Here is a 13,399-nt window from a genome sequence, read left to right as displayed (position 1 = left end):
TTTTTTAAAGTGTGATGCCTGTTCAAGTAGACACATTGAACCAGAAAATGAGCCAAATGGCTGCACTGTGTTAAAGTGAAAGCAAATTAAGGATGCTAGAAGAGACTTTGACAGACTGTCATCTGTTAAACAACATTCAGAGTAGCTCAGAATTCATTCTAGTGAGCACACTGCTGACATGATAAGCTTAAATCAGCACTGTTCTAGTGAGGCTATTAACTCACACAAAGCAGGTTGATCACAGAACTATGATGTGTATACTCTGTCCTAAAATCAAGTACTAAAAAATCTAACCATTCTAAACCTGAAATCTTTGTATATCAGTATTGTGTCTTTGACATCTTTCAGAATCATAGCATCTTGGACATGTGGCTCTCTGGCTGTCTCTCTCACCTACACCCACTCATACAACTGCTAACTCGCTCGCACCCAGACAGATGATACATTTATTCACATGTAGGCACTGTGCTGGAGGTACAACACATGTCTGAACACTGGTGCACAATGTTAACTAAACAGCATGCTTTAACACATACACTAACACTTGTTGTTATAGTAACAGGAAGAGTTGATAACGATTTTACTTTTTGCTTCTTCCTTTTTCAGGCTGTCAGAAGTGTAATCTCATAGCCAGCCCACAAAGTCTTTCCTTTTCACTGCTCTCATCACTTACATTCTTAGTAGATCCTCCATTGGAAAATCCTCTACTGTACAGGAAGTTCTGTTTTTTTGGGGGAGTGAACATGTTAACATGAGCAGTTAAACCATCAGTGCTGGAGAGACCAAAACAAAGCGCTACCAGAAAATCCCAGATTCAAGGACGGCATGAATTCGATTGACAGGCACTCCCTGCAAAGTGCAGCGCAAGACCACTACACAGATGGTCTTAGAACACAGATGGTTGAATTTGTGATGTAGAATCTCTCCATCCTCATTTTGCACAGCATTTATATTCACAAGGCTGTGAGGGAAAATCATCCGACTCTGTAGAAAAGAATTATGTTTGAAAGGGTTTCGTACTTTGTGTAATTTTTAGATAAAGAGCATAGTGCTGAACGTCTGCTCAATCTCCTTGAAATATTGTTTGTAGAAATCACTTTTTTCAGATAGAAAAACAAACTGCAATGACCAGGCTGTCTAAGTTAGTGAAGAAGATGCATTTCCATTAATGTATTAACTGATGAAAAACAATTGATTACAGTGATGCAGAATAATTGTATTTTATATAAATATTAAAGCCATGGCCACTGAAAGCTGGCAGTTGATTATCAAAACTGTGTATCAGGATTTCAAACTGCGACACTCATTAAAGCCAAAAGTGTCAACAACCGTTGAGTTTTTTTTTTTTTTTTTACTGTTTTCCTTTCTTTGTTAAGTGGCCTTTGGTTAAAGCATGATAAAGCACCTTGACTATCCTGATACAGCAGTGTGTTGCCTCGTCTGTTACTTTCCTCTCTTGTGACAGCATCAGCATTCTAGTTATTAAATCTTTTAGTATTGAAAGAAAAATGAGCTGTATGTCTCTGTCATCTCTCCAGGATCGAGTCTTTTGGACAGACGGTGAAAATGAAGCGATCTACGGTGCAAACAAGTTCACTGGCTCTGACGTGGTGACGCTGGCCAGCAACCTAAATGACCCCCAAGACATCATAGTGTACCATGAGCTGATCCAGCTGTCGGGTAAGTACCAGCTCGGAGGGGATGGAAGGAGGGGGAATGAGCACTGAGAGGCAGGAGGAACCAAACGGACATTATTGGTTGTTGAGCTGGAAAATCATACTCATCAGAGTCCTGCAGGCTCAGCGACATCAGAGCAGCCTCGAGTTCTGGTCTGATGTTGAAGACTTTTTTCTTTTTCTTTTTTTTTTTTTTTTTTTTTTTTTTTTTTTTATCAGCTGCTTCGTTGAGTTTATAAAGGTTAATGAAGAGAGTTAATCAGAAAGTACTGTAATTACACATGATTCAGGTACAAGGAGTACTAATGATAATTATAATTTTAGCTGTAATCATGCAGTCATGATTTACACAGGTCTACCAGCCTCTGACATAAATAAGTTGAGATTTATGAAAGAAAGGAGCCAATAAGCGATACCTCCACACCAGCTTTTTACTCTGACAAACCAGTCAAACCAAAGTCATCCATGTTTGGACTTTCTCAGTTTGAGTATCACAGATCAGAATTTATTTATTTATTTTTTTGTGTCAACCAACAAGGAGAAGAGGTTGGTGAAGCCCATGGTTGGCCCCTTCCAGCACTGATTTAATCACATGACTTGATGAATTTATAGGGGGGTCAGCAGCTCTAACACCAATTTCACATTGTATAAATTCAGTTGATCCAACATTAATGAGAATAATTGGTTGATCTTGTTTCAATGTGCAGATTTTCCATATAAGTTTGACAAATTAACCAGGACTGTTTACTCTTGTGTGCAGGTACTAACTGGTGCGCAGAGAAAGGTGAAAACGGAGGCTGTAGCTACATGTGTCTGGCTGCACCTCAAATCAATAAACACTCCCCCAAGTACACCTGTGTATGTCCAGAGGGACAGGAGCTGGCTGCTGATGGCCTACGCTGCAGACCTGGTGAGTCAAAGCACTACAGTGGTGAAACAGATTTTATTAGTTTCATTTTTGGAATTTCATTGACCATGTTTACTGACCCTAAAGCACAATAATGAACACAAGATATTAATTGGCATCAACTTTGACACATTTCTATTATCATATGAATGCCATGCTTTCAACCTCTGCTTGAGCATGAGAACCCCCCCTACCCTCCATCTCAAATATATCTGCAATTTGCTATGTACAATCATTTGTGAAGCAGGAAGCTGCGTGCAGGCATGGCTTGCAAATTGCTTTTGTGATGATTGTAATGGGCCCAGGGCTTGTGGAGATGTCACACAGAATGGAATCCTGCATGACTGTACGGCCAATCGTTTTAATATTGATTCCTTTTTGTATACAGTCTCATGTTGATTCTGCTGCATTAGTATGAAGATCCATCGTGTCATAGCAAGCTGCACTAATTTCTCAAGTTACATCACCAAATGACAAGACTGAATCTAAATGCATGATTAAATGTGTAAAGATAGTTGGCAAAGTAACAGCAGATTTACAGAAACGGGGACAAAAGTATATTTAGAACTGATGAAACATTGCCAGGCGAATATTAATAACTTATAGAGAATTATGAGTTTATAGGAGCAAAACTGGAAATATTCAGAGAAAAGAGAAGTTTTGAAGTTGAAACTTAAAGGATCCCTGGGGTAAACATTAACACTTATCCAACTGAATGATGCTAATTTGCCTACTGATGCCTTCAGGCCACTGTGGATGGCGTCATGGGAAAACTTTGGTAATTGTATGGCTGGGAGAGTTCAAACCACACTGGTGCACAAAACGGGGTGGGTTAAACCACCAAACGAATTTTAAACCTGTAGCCACTCATTGTGCTAATGTGCATTTCAATTACTGTACACACAAAGGCTATACTGTGCATTCCTCTCTGCTTCATCTTCCCTTTACTGTGCTGCTTGTCTCAAATGTGCCTCTTTTTAAAGAAATGATTAAAAAGGAAAGGCTAAAGGGAGCTGAGCTTTCACCATGGATCCCCCAAAACACAGAATCAATTGTAAGAAACAGAATTAATTCAGTTTAATTCTTTGGGTTTAACTGGCTTTGATTTGTGTCACTCCCTCCCTTCTCAGCCAGTCAAGCATGTTTCCTTGGTGTGTGTTCCCCTGCGAATCTTATCTTCTATCTGTATCCATGCCAGCCACAAACCCGGCTGTCTGTTTGTGTTAGTAGTCTGACAGCTGAACAGTAGCTGAGTCAGTTGGTGTTGTGATCCAGTTTTTCAGTGTCTCTATGGCAAGTCTCAACATCGTCCTGCTTCACATCTCAGCTGCAGTTCTGTCTCCTCCCTCTACTGTTTGAAAGTGTCTTGTCATCTCATCCTGACAGCTGAATTGTTCCAGAGATTGATTCTTCTTCCTGTCGTTGCTGCTTTGTTCAGCACTGGTTCGTTTTTGCCTTTAGGGTTCAGTCCTGGTCTGAGCAGTCTTCAATCCTCTGGAGTGGGATGTGACTTCATTAGTGGCATGGCAGCTGAATTTATGAGGCAGAACAAATGCATGTGATTGAATATATCCTTCCAAAAATCACAGGAAATAATCTGCTGCAGCTTCCTCTATTCTGGGAATTATGCTTTCCACAAGAATGTGGATCCTAACTGCAGGGATTTGCTCTCTGTAGCAGTTTGGCTCACAGTCCGTGTTCCAGTTCACCCCAAAGTTGTTGGATGAGGTTGAGGTTAGGACTGTGCAGGTTATACTTCCACACCAAATTAGAAAACCATTTCTTTATGCACCTGGTTTTGTTTACAGTGACATTGCTGTGTTGAAATAGGAAAGGGCCCTCCCCAAGATTATCACAAAGTTTGAAGCACATTAAAATGTAATTAAATGCTGGAATTAAGATTTCCTGTCGGTGAAAAGAAAGGGCTGAGGCCAAACCATGAAAAACAGCCCAAGACCAAAACTACAACAAACTGTGAGGACCGAGGTAAACAAAGTGTGCATTGACTTAATTTGACATCTTTGGCAGCCAAAGAAAATATTTTAATTTCATCCTTAATTAACTTGATGGGAATTCTGGCCCAGCCATTAAATTAGTTTGTTTCCACTTGGTTAGTGATTCTATGGGACCATAGTCACTTGATATTATAAAAATCTTTGCCGTCCGCATAATTATGGCCAAATATATTAGGTCTACATAATAATAAAGGTAGTGGGAGCATGTTGACATTAAACAGAAGAGACTTAAGAATGGACCCTTGGGGAACTCCGTCATATTTGTTCTATAACTTAAAAGGAACTCGAGCTTGCCAGTTATAATTCATAAGATTCATTTGTATCTGCTGAAATGTTTTTTAATCCACTTGCTTATCGTATGTAGTTGAAAACAAGGAAAGGACTTTAGTGCTTTGGTCAAAAGTGACAAAGTCTTGGTTTGATCATATTACTTCAAATGTTAGATTTAGTATGACGAAATTAAGGCTTGCATTTAAGGCTTTTTTTGACTCAAACCTGCCCCCTGACCAATCAGTGTCTTTCCTTTGCTGTGAATGTTGCTGTAAAATGCTTTCCTCTCTCTCTGAACTACTCCGCTCCAGTTGTTTTTGTCTCGGACTGTCCAGCTCCTTTCTGCGCTCCCACACATTAGCCTTTTCATACTGAAGCAGTGCAGATAGGAACCTGACAGCTGAATTCAGTGCACATACACTCCTAATTGGACTCAAACTGTAGACCGAGACACTGGTGTACACAAAGTACTGGTACATCTCCCTGACAACTCTCTGCACCACCGTCCTCCTGCCCTCCTCAATGAAAGTCTGCTTCGTTGGCCTGTTCAGTTTTCTTAAGGGCTTTACTTCCTTACAATCCACTGTTTCTAAGTGAGAACTAGGAGGCTGTTTCCAGAGTTTTTTGACAGTTTTTGCAGCCTACTCTCTTTTGTGATATCATCTTATGCAGTAAGACTCCGTGTATAGTATATTAGTTGAATTTTTGGCTGTCTCTCTACTGCTACTCTACTTCCACACAATGATGCGCACAGATTGTTAAAAACTGCCATTGGATCGTTACTTGGTATCAGGAAATGCCCAAAACCCAGGCATCGGTATCAAAGTGAAAAACATAGAAATTTGTTATAAAAAAAAGTTAATCTTGTCACACTGTCAGTTCTGCACTCAAATACATTTTCCCAAATACTAAATTCTAATCTGATTTTAAACAAGTTTTGTGATACAGAAGCTGTAGTAACCAGTGTTTTACTGGAAAAAAAAAAACACCTTGTTGACCTGAATAAGTAAAGCTGTACTAGTTTGACCTGATTTATCCAAATCAAATTCTCACAAGAGGTGACACACTGTTCAACAAGCACCTCGACTGAAGCATTCTGAAGCCTTTTAGCTTATAACTGCATTGATTTTGGTATCACACCAGACCTATTTTCTGTATGGAAAAATTCAGAGTCTCTGCACCAGTAAAAATGAGCCAGCTCTGTAGCAGGTTTTACAGCCTGCCCGGTCTACAGAATGTGTAATGGCCTTCATATAGTGAACGTCCCTGCAGCCTGACTCACCACCTCATGGGCTGTTTGTGAACCGGGAGCTGCCTCCAGGCTCTTTACAGCTGCTGTGATGACTGAATGTACCACCCAGACTGCCAAGAAGTGTGTGTGTGTGAGGTGTCTTATTTTTTTTCCCATCTCTGCACAATTTTATGCTGCTTGTGATTGTCTGTATTCTGTGTGTGTGTGTGTGTGTGTGTGTGTGTGTGTGTGTGTGTGTGTGTGTGTGTGTGTGTGTGTGTCTGTGTGTCTGTGTGTCTGTGTGTCTGTGTGTCTGTGTGTCTGTGTGTCTGTGTCTGTGTCTGTGTGTCTGTGTGTGAAAACACCCTGGTCCTACAAACTGTGCCCCCCCAAGTGTGTCCTCTGTGTGTATCTGAGAGAGAGTGTGTGCATCTGTGCGTGTTCCTACAACTGTGTTTACACGCCTGTCTGTGTGTCTGGTACTATTTTAAAAGTGCGAATAGTGTGGGAGGGGTTAAAGAGAGGTGGCTGTCACTCGCTGAATGCTCCTCCACCTTCCTCTAGTTGGGCTGCAGCCAAAGGCCTGCTTGTTCTTTACTAAACCTCCAGCTAACATATTTATCCCATTTTACAGCCATTGCAGCTGAAGCGAATAGGAACTGTAGAGCATTGTGTGGTTCCAGCTTTGACCGGCTCTAATCTTGTTAGCGAAAGAAAGTAATAAGCAATGCTCTGTACTTCAGGGTTGAACCTGCAAACTACCACTGTGGGATTCATATAACAGCCGTTAGAGGCGACTGGGGAGTGTTTTCCTTCAGGCTGAACAATCTCAGGCTGAAATACAGGATGTTTCAGGGATTTTCTGACACTGTTGGGACTCCACATTTTCGCAGTTTGTTTCCTAAAATATCTGTCATCATTAGTTCGACCTGTCTAGAAAACAGTCAGTTTTAGAGTCTATGTTTTACAGTTAGGGTTGGGCTTTGTCAATATTTTCTCCAAGGTCAGTTTTGAGGTAAATGCTAATCAAATACAAATCCTTTCCCATCCCTGTTTGTATTTCTTCAGATTTAACTTTCAGCAGTCTTAAATGTTCCCTGTGAAGTTTGTATGTTTCCGTGCAGGTGATGGCCGTGGCCTCACACATTGTGTTTTTGACTTCTCCATTCTTGTTATTGCGAAACTCAGGAACGCCTTTTAGGGAATTGCTTTAAATCCAGACTTAAGGACGAAATTCATACACTAGTGTCTTTGTAATCTCAATGAATTTCAATAAATTGTGTTATAAATTCTGGTAACAGCGCACACTATCGGACAGCGTCTCCTCGTGGGCATGCATGAGGTTACGCCTCATACATATGAATTGACAGAAGTAGGTTGCGGGAAAAAAGAAAAAACAGATCTTCAAAAGTTAAAACCATGCCCACCTTCTCAGGGCACACCTGGCTAAACAATATGTGCAATGAGCACGATTTAACATGTTATCTGTTTTCAGATCAGCCAATGATCTGCTGTTACGAAGGCAGTTACAGGCGCTGCTAGACAATGACAAGCACATTGAGCACTCTTGAATAAATGTAGGATTTTTATTTGACATTTGGAAGACATGCACCCTCAAACCCCAAGGTATTCAATTTACAGTAAAAAAAAAAAAGCAGGAAATGTTCCAATTTCAGTTAAAGGGGAGCTCCATTGATTTACACATCAAAGTGTATTTACATGTGTTAGAGTACTACTACATATGTGAAAAAAGATGACTAAAGTCTTTAGTTTAGTGTCTTCAGAGCCGAGCTGTGTGATGAAACGTTTGTCACTTGAGCTAACCAGACCTCTGTAGCTCGCTCCCTATCTCTGCTTGAGGCTACATTAGCTGCTTCTATCTTCAAACACCTGAATCTCTAATGTAGGCACCAGGTTTTGACATGAATAAAAAATGTGTGGAATAGCAGAGTGATCTCTCTGGTTTTGTTGTCCATTATCAGTCCAACAGTACCATAGCAGTGCCAGATCCGTGGAGTTCTGTTAATTTTTGCCGTTTTGTTTGATAAATGACTAAAATGATTAATTGATGAGTAAAATTGTCTTAATTTTCTGTCAATCACCAACAAATTCATCAATCAGGACAGTCAAGTGTTGTCTGCTATAGATAAACTGCTTTATTATCTGTGTGACGCTGCTTAATGTTTTTCAGTAAGCATGATATGCATTCATTTCTAACTCCTACACAGCAGACCTAACAACCCCCTGACTGCTAATCAAGGCTGTATTGATGAGCCTGTAAGGATTTTATTGTCGCTGCAGCTGTCTGTCCTCGCTGCACAGATGCTGAAAGGGACTTCCAGATCAATGCAGTCTACTGTGCAGAATGTATCTTTAAACCCATTAAATTTCTCCTTGAATGTCGTCCCCTTACTTTCCCTGCTTCTGTGCGCATCTTGCTTGAATGTAAACTGTTGTATCAAAGCAGGAAAACTGTAACAATTGTCTTCATGCAAAGATGTAATGCTGCTGCAGTTTCCGTACACTGTAGATGGTGTCATGATTGATAGTTTGGTGATGTCTTGGCTTCTTTATCGTTGAGGAAAAAAAAGTAGATCCCACTTTCATCTATCATGTGCTTATTTACTAGTTTAGTCTCCTGAGGTCTGGTCTATTTTCAAAAAAGGCCTACATGCATGTGTGCTGTTTAAAAATAGGACAACTTCTGCAGCCTGATTCTTTATTTTCAGTTTCTGTTGTCAATTACATGACTCTCAGCTCTCTCTGTGACAGACCCTACTACCAAAGGTCCCTCAAAGGATGATGGGAAAGCTCTTATACATCCACCCTCAGGTAAAGCCATCAGCTGTCGCCTGCTCTACTGCCTGTCTATGGGATGGTGGCTCGCTTTAAAGCATGCTGGGCTTTGTTCAAAAATTGAAGAACAGTGATTGTTCTCCTCCCGTACCATGGATTCAGGACGTGTTTCCATTTTAATTGTAAAACTGGGGAATGCTTGTCTCTTGTGTTTGGCTGTGATCACATTTGCAGTTTAGTTGACTGTTTCTTTGCCCCTTGAATCTGCCTATTTGTTAATCTCCTGCCAAAAACGAAATGCTGAAATCTCTTCTGGCATACTCGGTGCTGTATGGACATTTTAACCATCCTATGTAGACTGTCTCTTCCTTTCTAGCTGTACATGTAATCTTGGCTTCTGTCTGTGCTTTAGTGTTTCTTGTTGAGATATGAAACATATTCAGATGTGTTTCAGGTGACTGATTTAATTCTGTTTATACCTAATTTTTAACACATGGTCAAGTAGCCTGAGGTATCCAAGCGGTAACTCATCCCCATCCCAGCTGTCATCTGATCTGCACACCAACTTCAAGACAGAATGAGTTGGATTTTTCTAAACAATATATAGACAAAAGTAATCCCTATCCATCAGCACTTATGACCCACAAGAAGGTGTGGCAGTGTCTCTATCTTTGAGACCCTGTGCTCTGCCTGTATTTTCTTATTTTGCTGTGTTCTGGATGTTGCTGGGCTTCTACCTCTGGGTAGTGAGTGTGCGCTCCCAGATCAGTCCCTCTGTCTTAAAAAAAAAAAAAAAAAAAATCAATACTCCGTCACATGACGGATGATACAATTACATACTCATCTGCTCTGTGCAGCAGCAGCACCAGCTGCAGAGTCTCAGCACACTGTAGCAGGAATCACATATCATTTATACCATGATTAGAGTAAGGAGACCAACAAGACGATGGCAGATGATTTGTTGTGAAAGCAATAATTTAGCAGTATTTCAGATTTAAAACTAATGCTAATCGGCAACCTGATAAGTTTTGAGGGAAAAGGAGTTTGTTACCTCACTGAGAAGTTGGAGGTGTGCAGCCCACCTGCAGATCTTCTGCTCATTCTGCCTCTTTTTACCTCAGATTAAATCAATGTTTCTGCACATAATATCTTCAGCATCACTTTTGACTTTGGTTCAACATTTGAAAACCTGTGTCCTGCTACTGGTGCGCCGTTTTGATTTCCATTCACGGATTATGCTTTCTACACGTTTCTCATTAATATAAATTAATTTCTAATCTACTCATAGATCAAATGAACATAGGCCTTGTGCTGTGATCATTAGTGTAGCTCTGAAGAATTTCTCATAGCTGAGAAATTCTTTATCCAGAGTCATGAATCCTGGGTACTTCAACTTCAGGGTCTCTGTAGCTATTTCACACCTGTTGTGCCACCGATGTCAGACCAGAATCTAATCAGGGAGTCTGCCACAAGTTTTCTTGTTGGGGGTCAATAGTAGGGATACACCTACTATATTTCATTGTTTTTGTTGTTGTGGTTTTACTCTTCTTTTTTGTCATTTTATTGTATTTATTGATCTATTTCCTCTTTTTGGGGCTTGATGGTTTCTTTATTGTTAATACTAGATTACTGTTTCATCTAGCCTGTATGAATGTTAATTTAGGGCACTGCTGTAGAAGAGCTTAATACTCAGTCAATTTTTCCTGAATAAACAATGGTTGAGGAGTTACCAGCCTTACATCAGTATTGGCTGGTATGCACCTTGTTGACTGGCATCGGCCAACTGCAAAATAAGATGGAGTGTTGTAAGGTATGTGAAAGGCCATTTCTCACCAAATGAGACTGTCAGGAAGTCACCTTGTCTGAGGATGCTTAGCCCTTTTCAGAGGATGTGTGTTTCAACCCTGCATAAGGGAGCACTCAGTAGAGCTGAAGGTGATAAAAATGCGAACCCCCAGTGCTCTCTGTGCTGATCTAGGCTGCAAAACAGTCACCTCAAACCTTTCATTAACAGTCAAAACTTACTTTACTTACTTACTTTTTTGCTATTGCAACCATATTTGGCAGACATGTGTAGATATGTCTGAGTGACCAGAACTAATTTGGTGCCATTAGGTCCAGTAGGTGTAGGTGGTGCTGTCACATTATCAACAGCAAGTGTAAATAGCCAAAATGCTCCTGCTGGGAACATGTCATTTTGTTCCCTTATAATGTGCAAAGGCGCATAACAAAACTTGAACCCTAGACGGTTGTCTTCAGGTGAGTTGACTACACATTGCCATCGGGGTCAAGTCCCAGGATGATCACGTCTTTGCTTACTCTTCAAGCTTTTCAAGCTTTATTCTTCTTCTTGATTTTGTTCCTGATATTTGCTTTAGTTTGGACGTAACCTATGTGTGTGTACTTTGTGTCCGTCTTGGGTCAGTTTTCTGGCTTGACTTCAGTTTTGGCTGCATTGCTCAGTCTTGTAAACATCTCACACTCACAAGGTTTAAAATGAGATTTGCAAACCTGCGCTAGAATAAAGTGTTGCTCACTAACATCCTAATCCTCTGAAAAATGCAGCTGGTGAATGAGTTTGACGAAGAAAACAGGGAACCTAATGAACAACACCAGGAGCACTGACAGTTTGCTGATGAGTTGCTGTTTGTCTCTAATTGTAGCACTTCTTCTCATGACTTTTATTCAGTTAGTTTGACCCTTGATTTTTTTATTGAAGCCATAATGTTGGTAATAAAGGCAGTCCACTCACTTCCCCTGGTAGACATGTGATGCCGTTATTTGGATGCATCTGCACAGTGTGAACATTTAATACGTTCAGCTCCTCTGTTACTGTAGATCAGCTGATGACCATTATTATATGGATTCTAACTCTGCACTGGCAGATGTTTGTCCGCAGCGCAGCCCAGGAGCAGCACCTTGTGGCAGAAACAAGGAAGTGTTCCAAAACAACCAAGTTACCAAAACCATTCAGAATTGGTCCCACTTGTAGTTAAGAGTTAAATTTCAAATGTTCGTAGGACAAGTCAGATATCAGAGGAGAAGTTGAAGCCAATTCTCAAGGATCTGTTCCAAGATGCAGATGGAAGCAAAAAGATGTGAAACATGAAACCTCTACCCCCTCTCTTCATCTAGCACACGGTTCAATCTCTCCAAAACTCACTGCTCCTCGTCATGTTCAGATCACGTCAGCTGAGGGATAAACAGGAGTGTGAGCAGGTTTTTTGGAAGTGAAGGAAGTGGGTTGAGACGGTGGAAGAGCCCTTAAGTCGTTTTTTTGGAACGAGTCCGGTTCCATCCGTTCATTATCCCTGTTTAACTACAGCAAGAATTAATCTCCACCTATGATGACCCACGCTTGATGGGACAAACTCGTCACATACACACACTTGGATTAAGGCAGACTTGTCGGATGTGAAGGGCTAAGTTCTATATAAAGGAAAGACTCAGAGGCAGCCTACTGCATATCTGCATTTTAAAAATAACTTTGTGGGGTACATTGAACACCAGAAATAAAAACAGATTCTGCTTGTTTTCACGCTGCCAACATAAAATTTAACTAAATTAAATTAACCCAACTCCCACTGCTCCCCAATCCAAATCCCAACAGTCTTTCAATGATAAATATGTTATATGGAAAATACAAACATTTCACAGCAGGTGCCTTTACTCCAAATAACTTTTAATGCATCCACTTTGTCCAGTCAGTTCTAGGGGTGAGTTTCTCTAGGCACCTTTCAATTCCAATTCAGACAGCTACGATGCGATTTTATAAAATGAATATTGATGCATCAAAGTTTTACAAAGCTTCAGTCAAAGGCAAAATAAGTCAACAGTTTAACCTAATAAATAAGGGAAAACAGACGATGGTTAATGTGATTGTACAAAGGAAATGTTGATAGTAAACTGTATAAAAATGTATCTTCTCTAATTCTTAATCCTCTAATCCTTTTTGATTTAAGAGTTGAAATTTTGTAGCATTTAAAATGTATTGAACCAGGCAGATGACTAATTATTGTGGAAGGAGAATTGATGGTCTATTTTAGTTTTTAATAAGTTGTATTGTTTACATTGTTGGAGTTTGGCTGGTAAACTGCTTTTCTTATGCATGTTGATGACATCACCAAATTACTTAGCAGCACAGCAGACTGACTGGACTTGAGTAAACAAACCCTGTCTGTTTTTTTTTGTCTTTGTGTCCTGAAGCCTCTGACGCTGCTTTCAGCCAAGCTGTTTGCCAGTCATGTCACTCACTCGCCGCTGACACAAACGGCCTGCTGCATTAACACCCTGAGACTGGATTATGTTAAGGGGAAAAAAATCCACTTCTTTACAAAGTGCTGAAAACAAAGGTTAACATTTATCTTCAGAAAGACTTAAAGCAGCTGAAGTTTGACTGACTTTTTGCTGGCTGATAATTTTGGCAGTTGGCAATGTTGCCTCACAACAAGAAGGTCCACTTTGTGTGGTGTTTGCGTCTCCTTCCCTGTATTTGTGCAGGTTT

General features: G+C 40.4%; 1 protein-coding gene across 2 annotated transcripts in view; it reads left to right on the top strand.

Annotated features, from left to right (window-relative positions):
- The window catches only part of vldlr (very low density lipoprotein receptor), a 62,607-nt gene that overhangs the window by 44,926 nt on the left and 4,282 nt on the right, over window positions 1-13,399 (top strand). Inside the window, exons 15-17 of one of the 2 annotated variants that reach the window (XM_073478445.1) lie at window positions 1,539-1,680; window positions 2,437-2,586; window positions 8,872-8,931. In XM_073478445.1, the coding sequence (XP_073334546.1) occupies window positions 1,539-1,680; window positions 2,437-2,586; window positions 8,872-8,931 (352 nt within the window). The remainder of the gene's footprint in view (window positions 1-1,538; window positions 1,681-2,436; window positions 2,587-8,871; window positions 8,932-13,399) is intronic. The other variant, XM_073478446.1, reaches the window with a different exon arrangement.

This window comes from Pagrus major, chromosome 12, assembly GCF_040436345.1.
Source record: "Pagrus major chromosome 12, Pma_NU_1.0".
Classification (NCBI taxonomy): Eukaryota; Metazoa; Chordata; class Actinopteri; order Spariformes; family Sparidae; genus Pagrus; species Pagrus major.
Note: the sequence above shows the minus strand (reverse complement) of the source record. Positions and strands in the feature narration are given on the sequence as shown.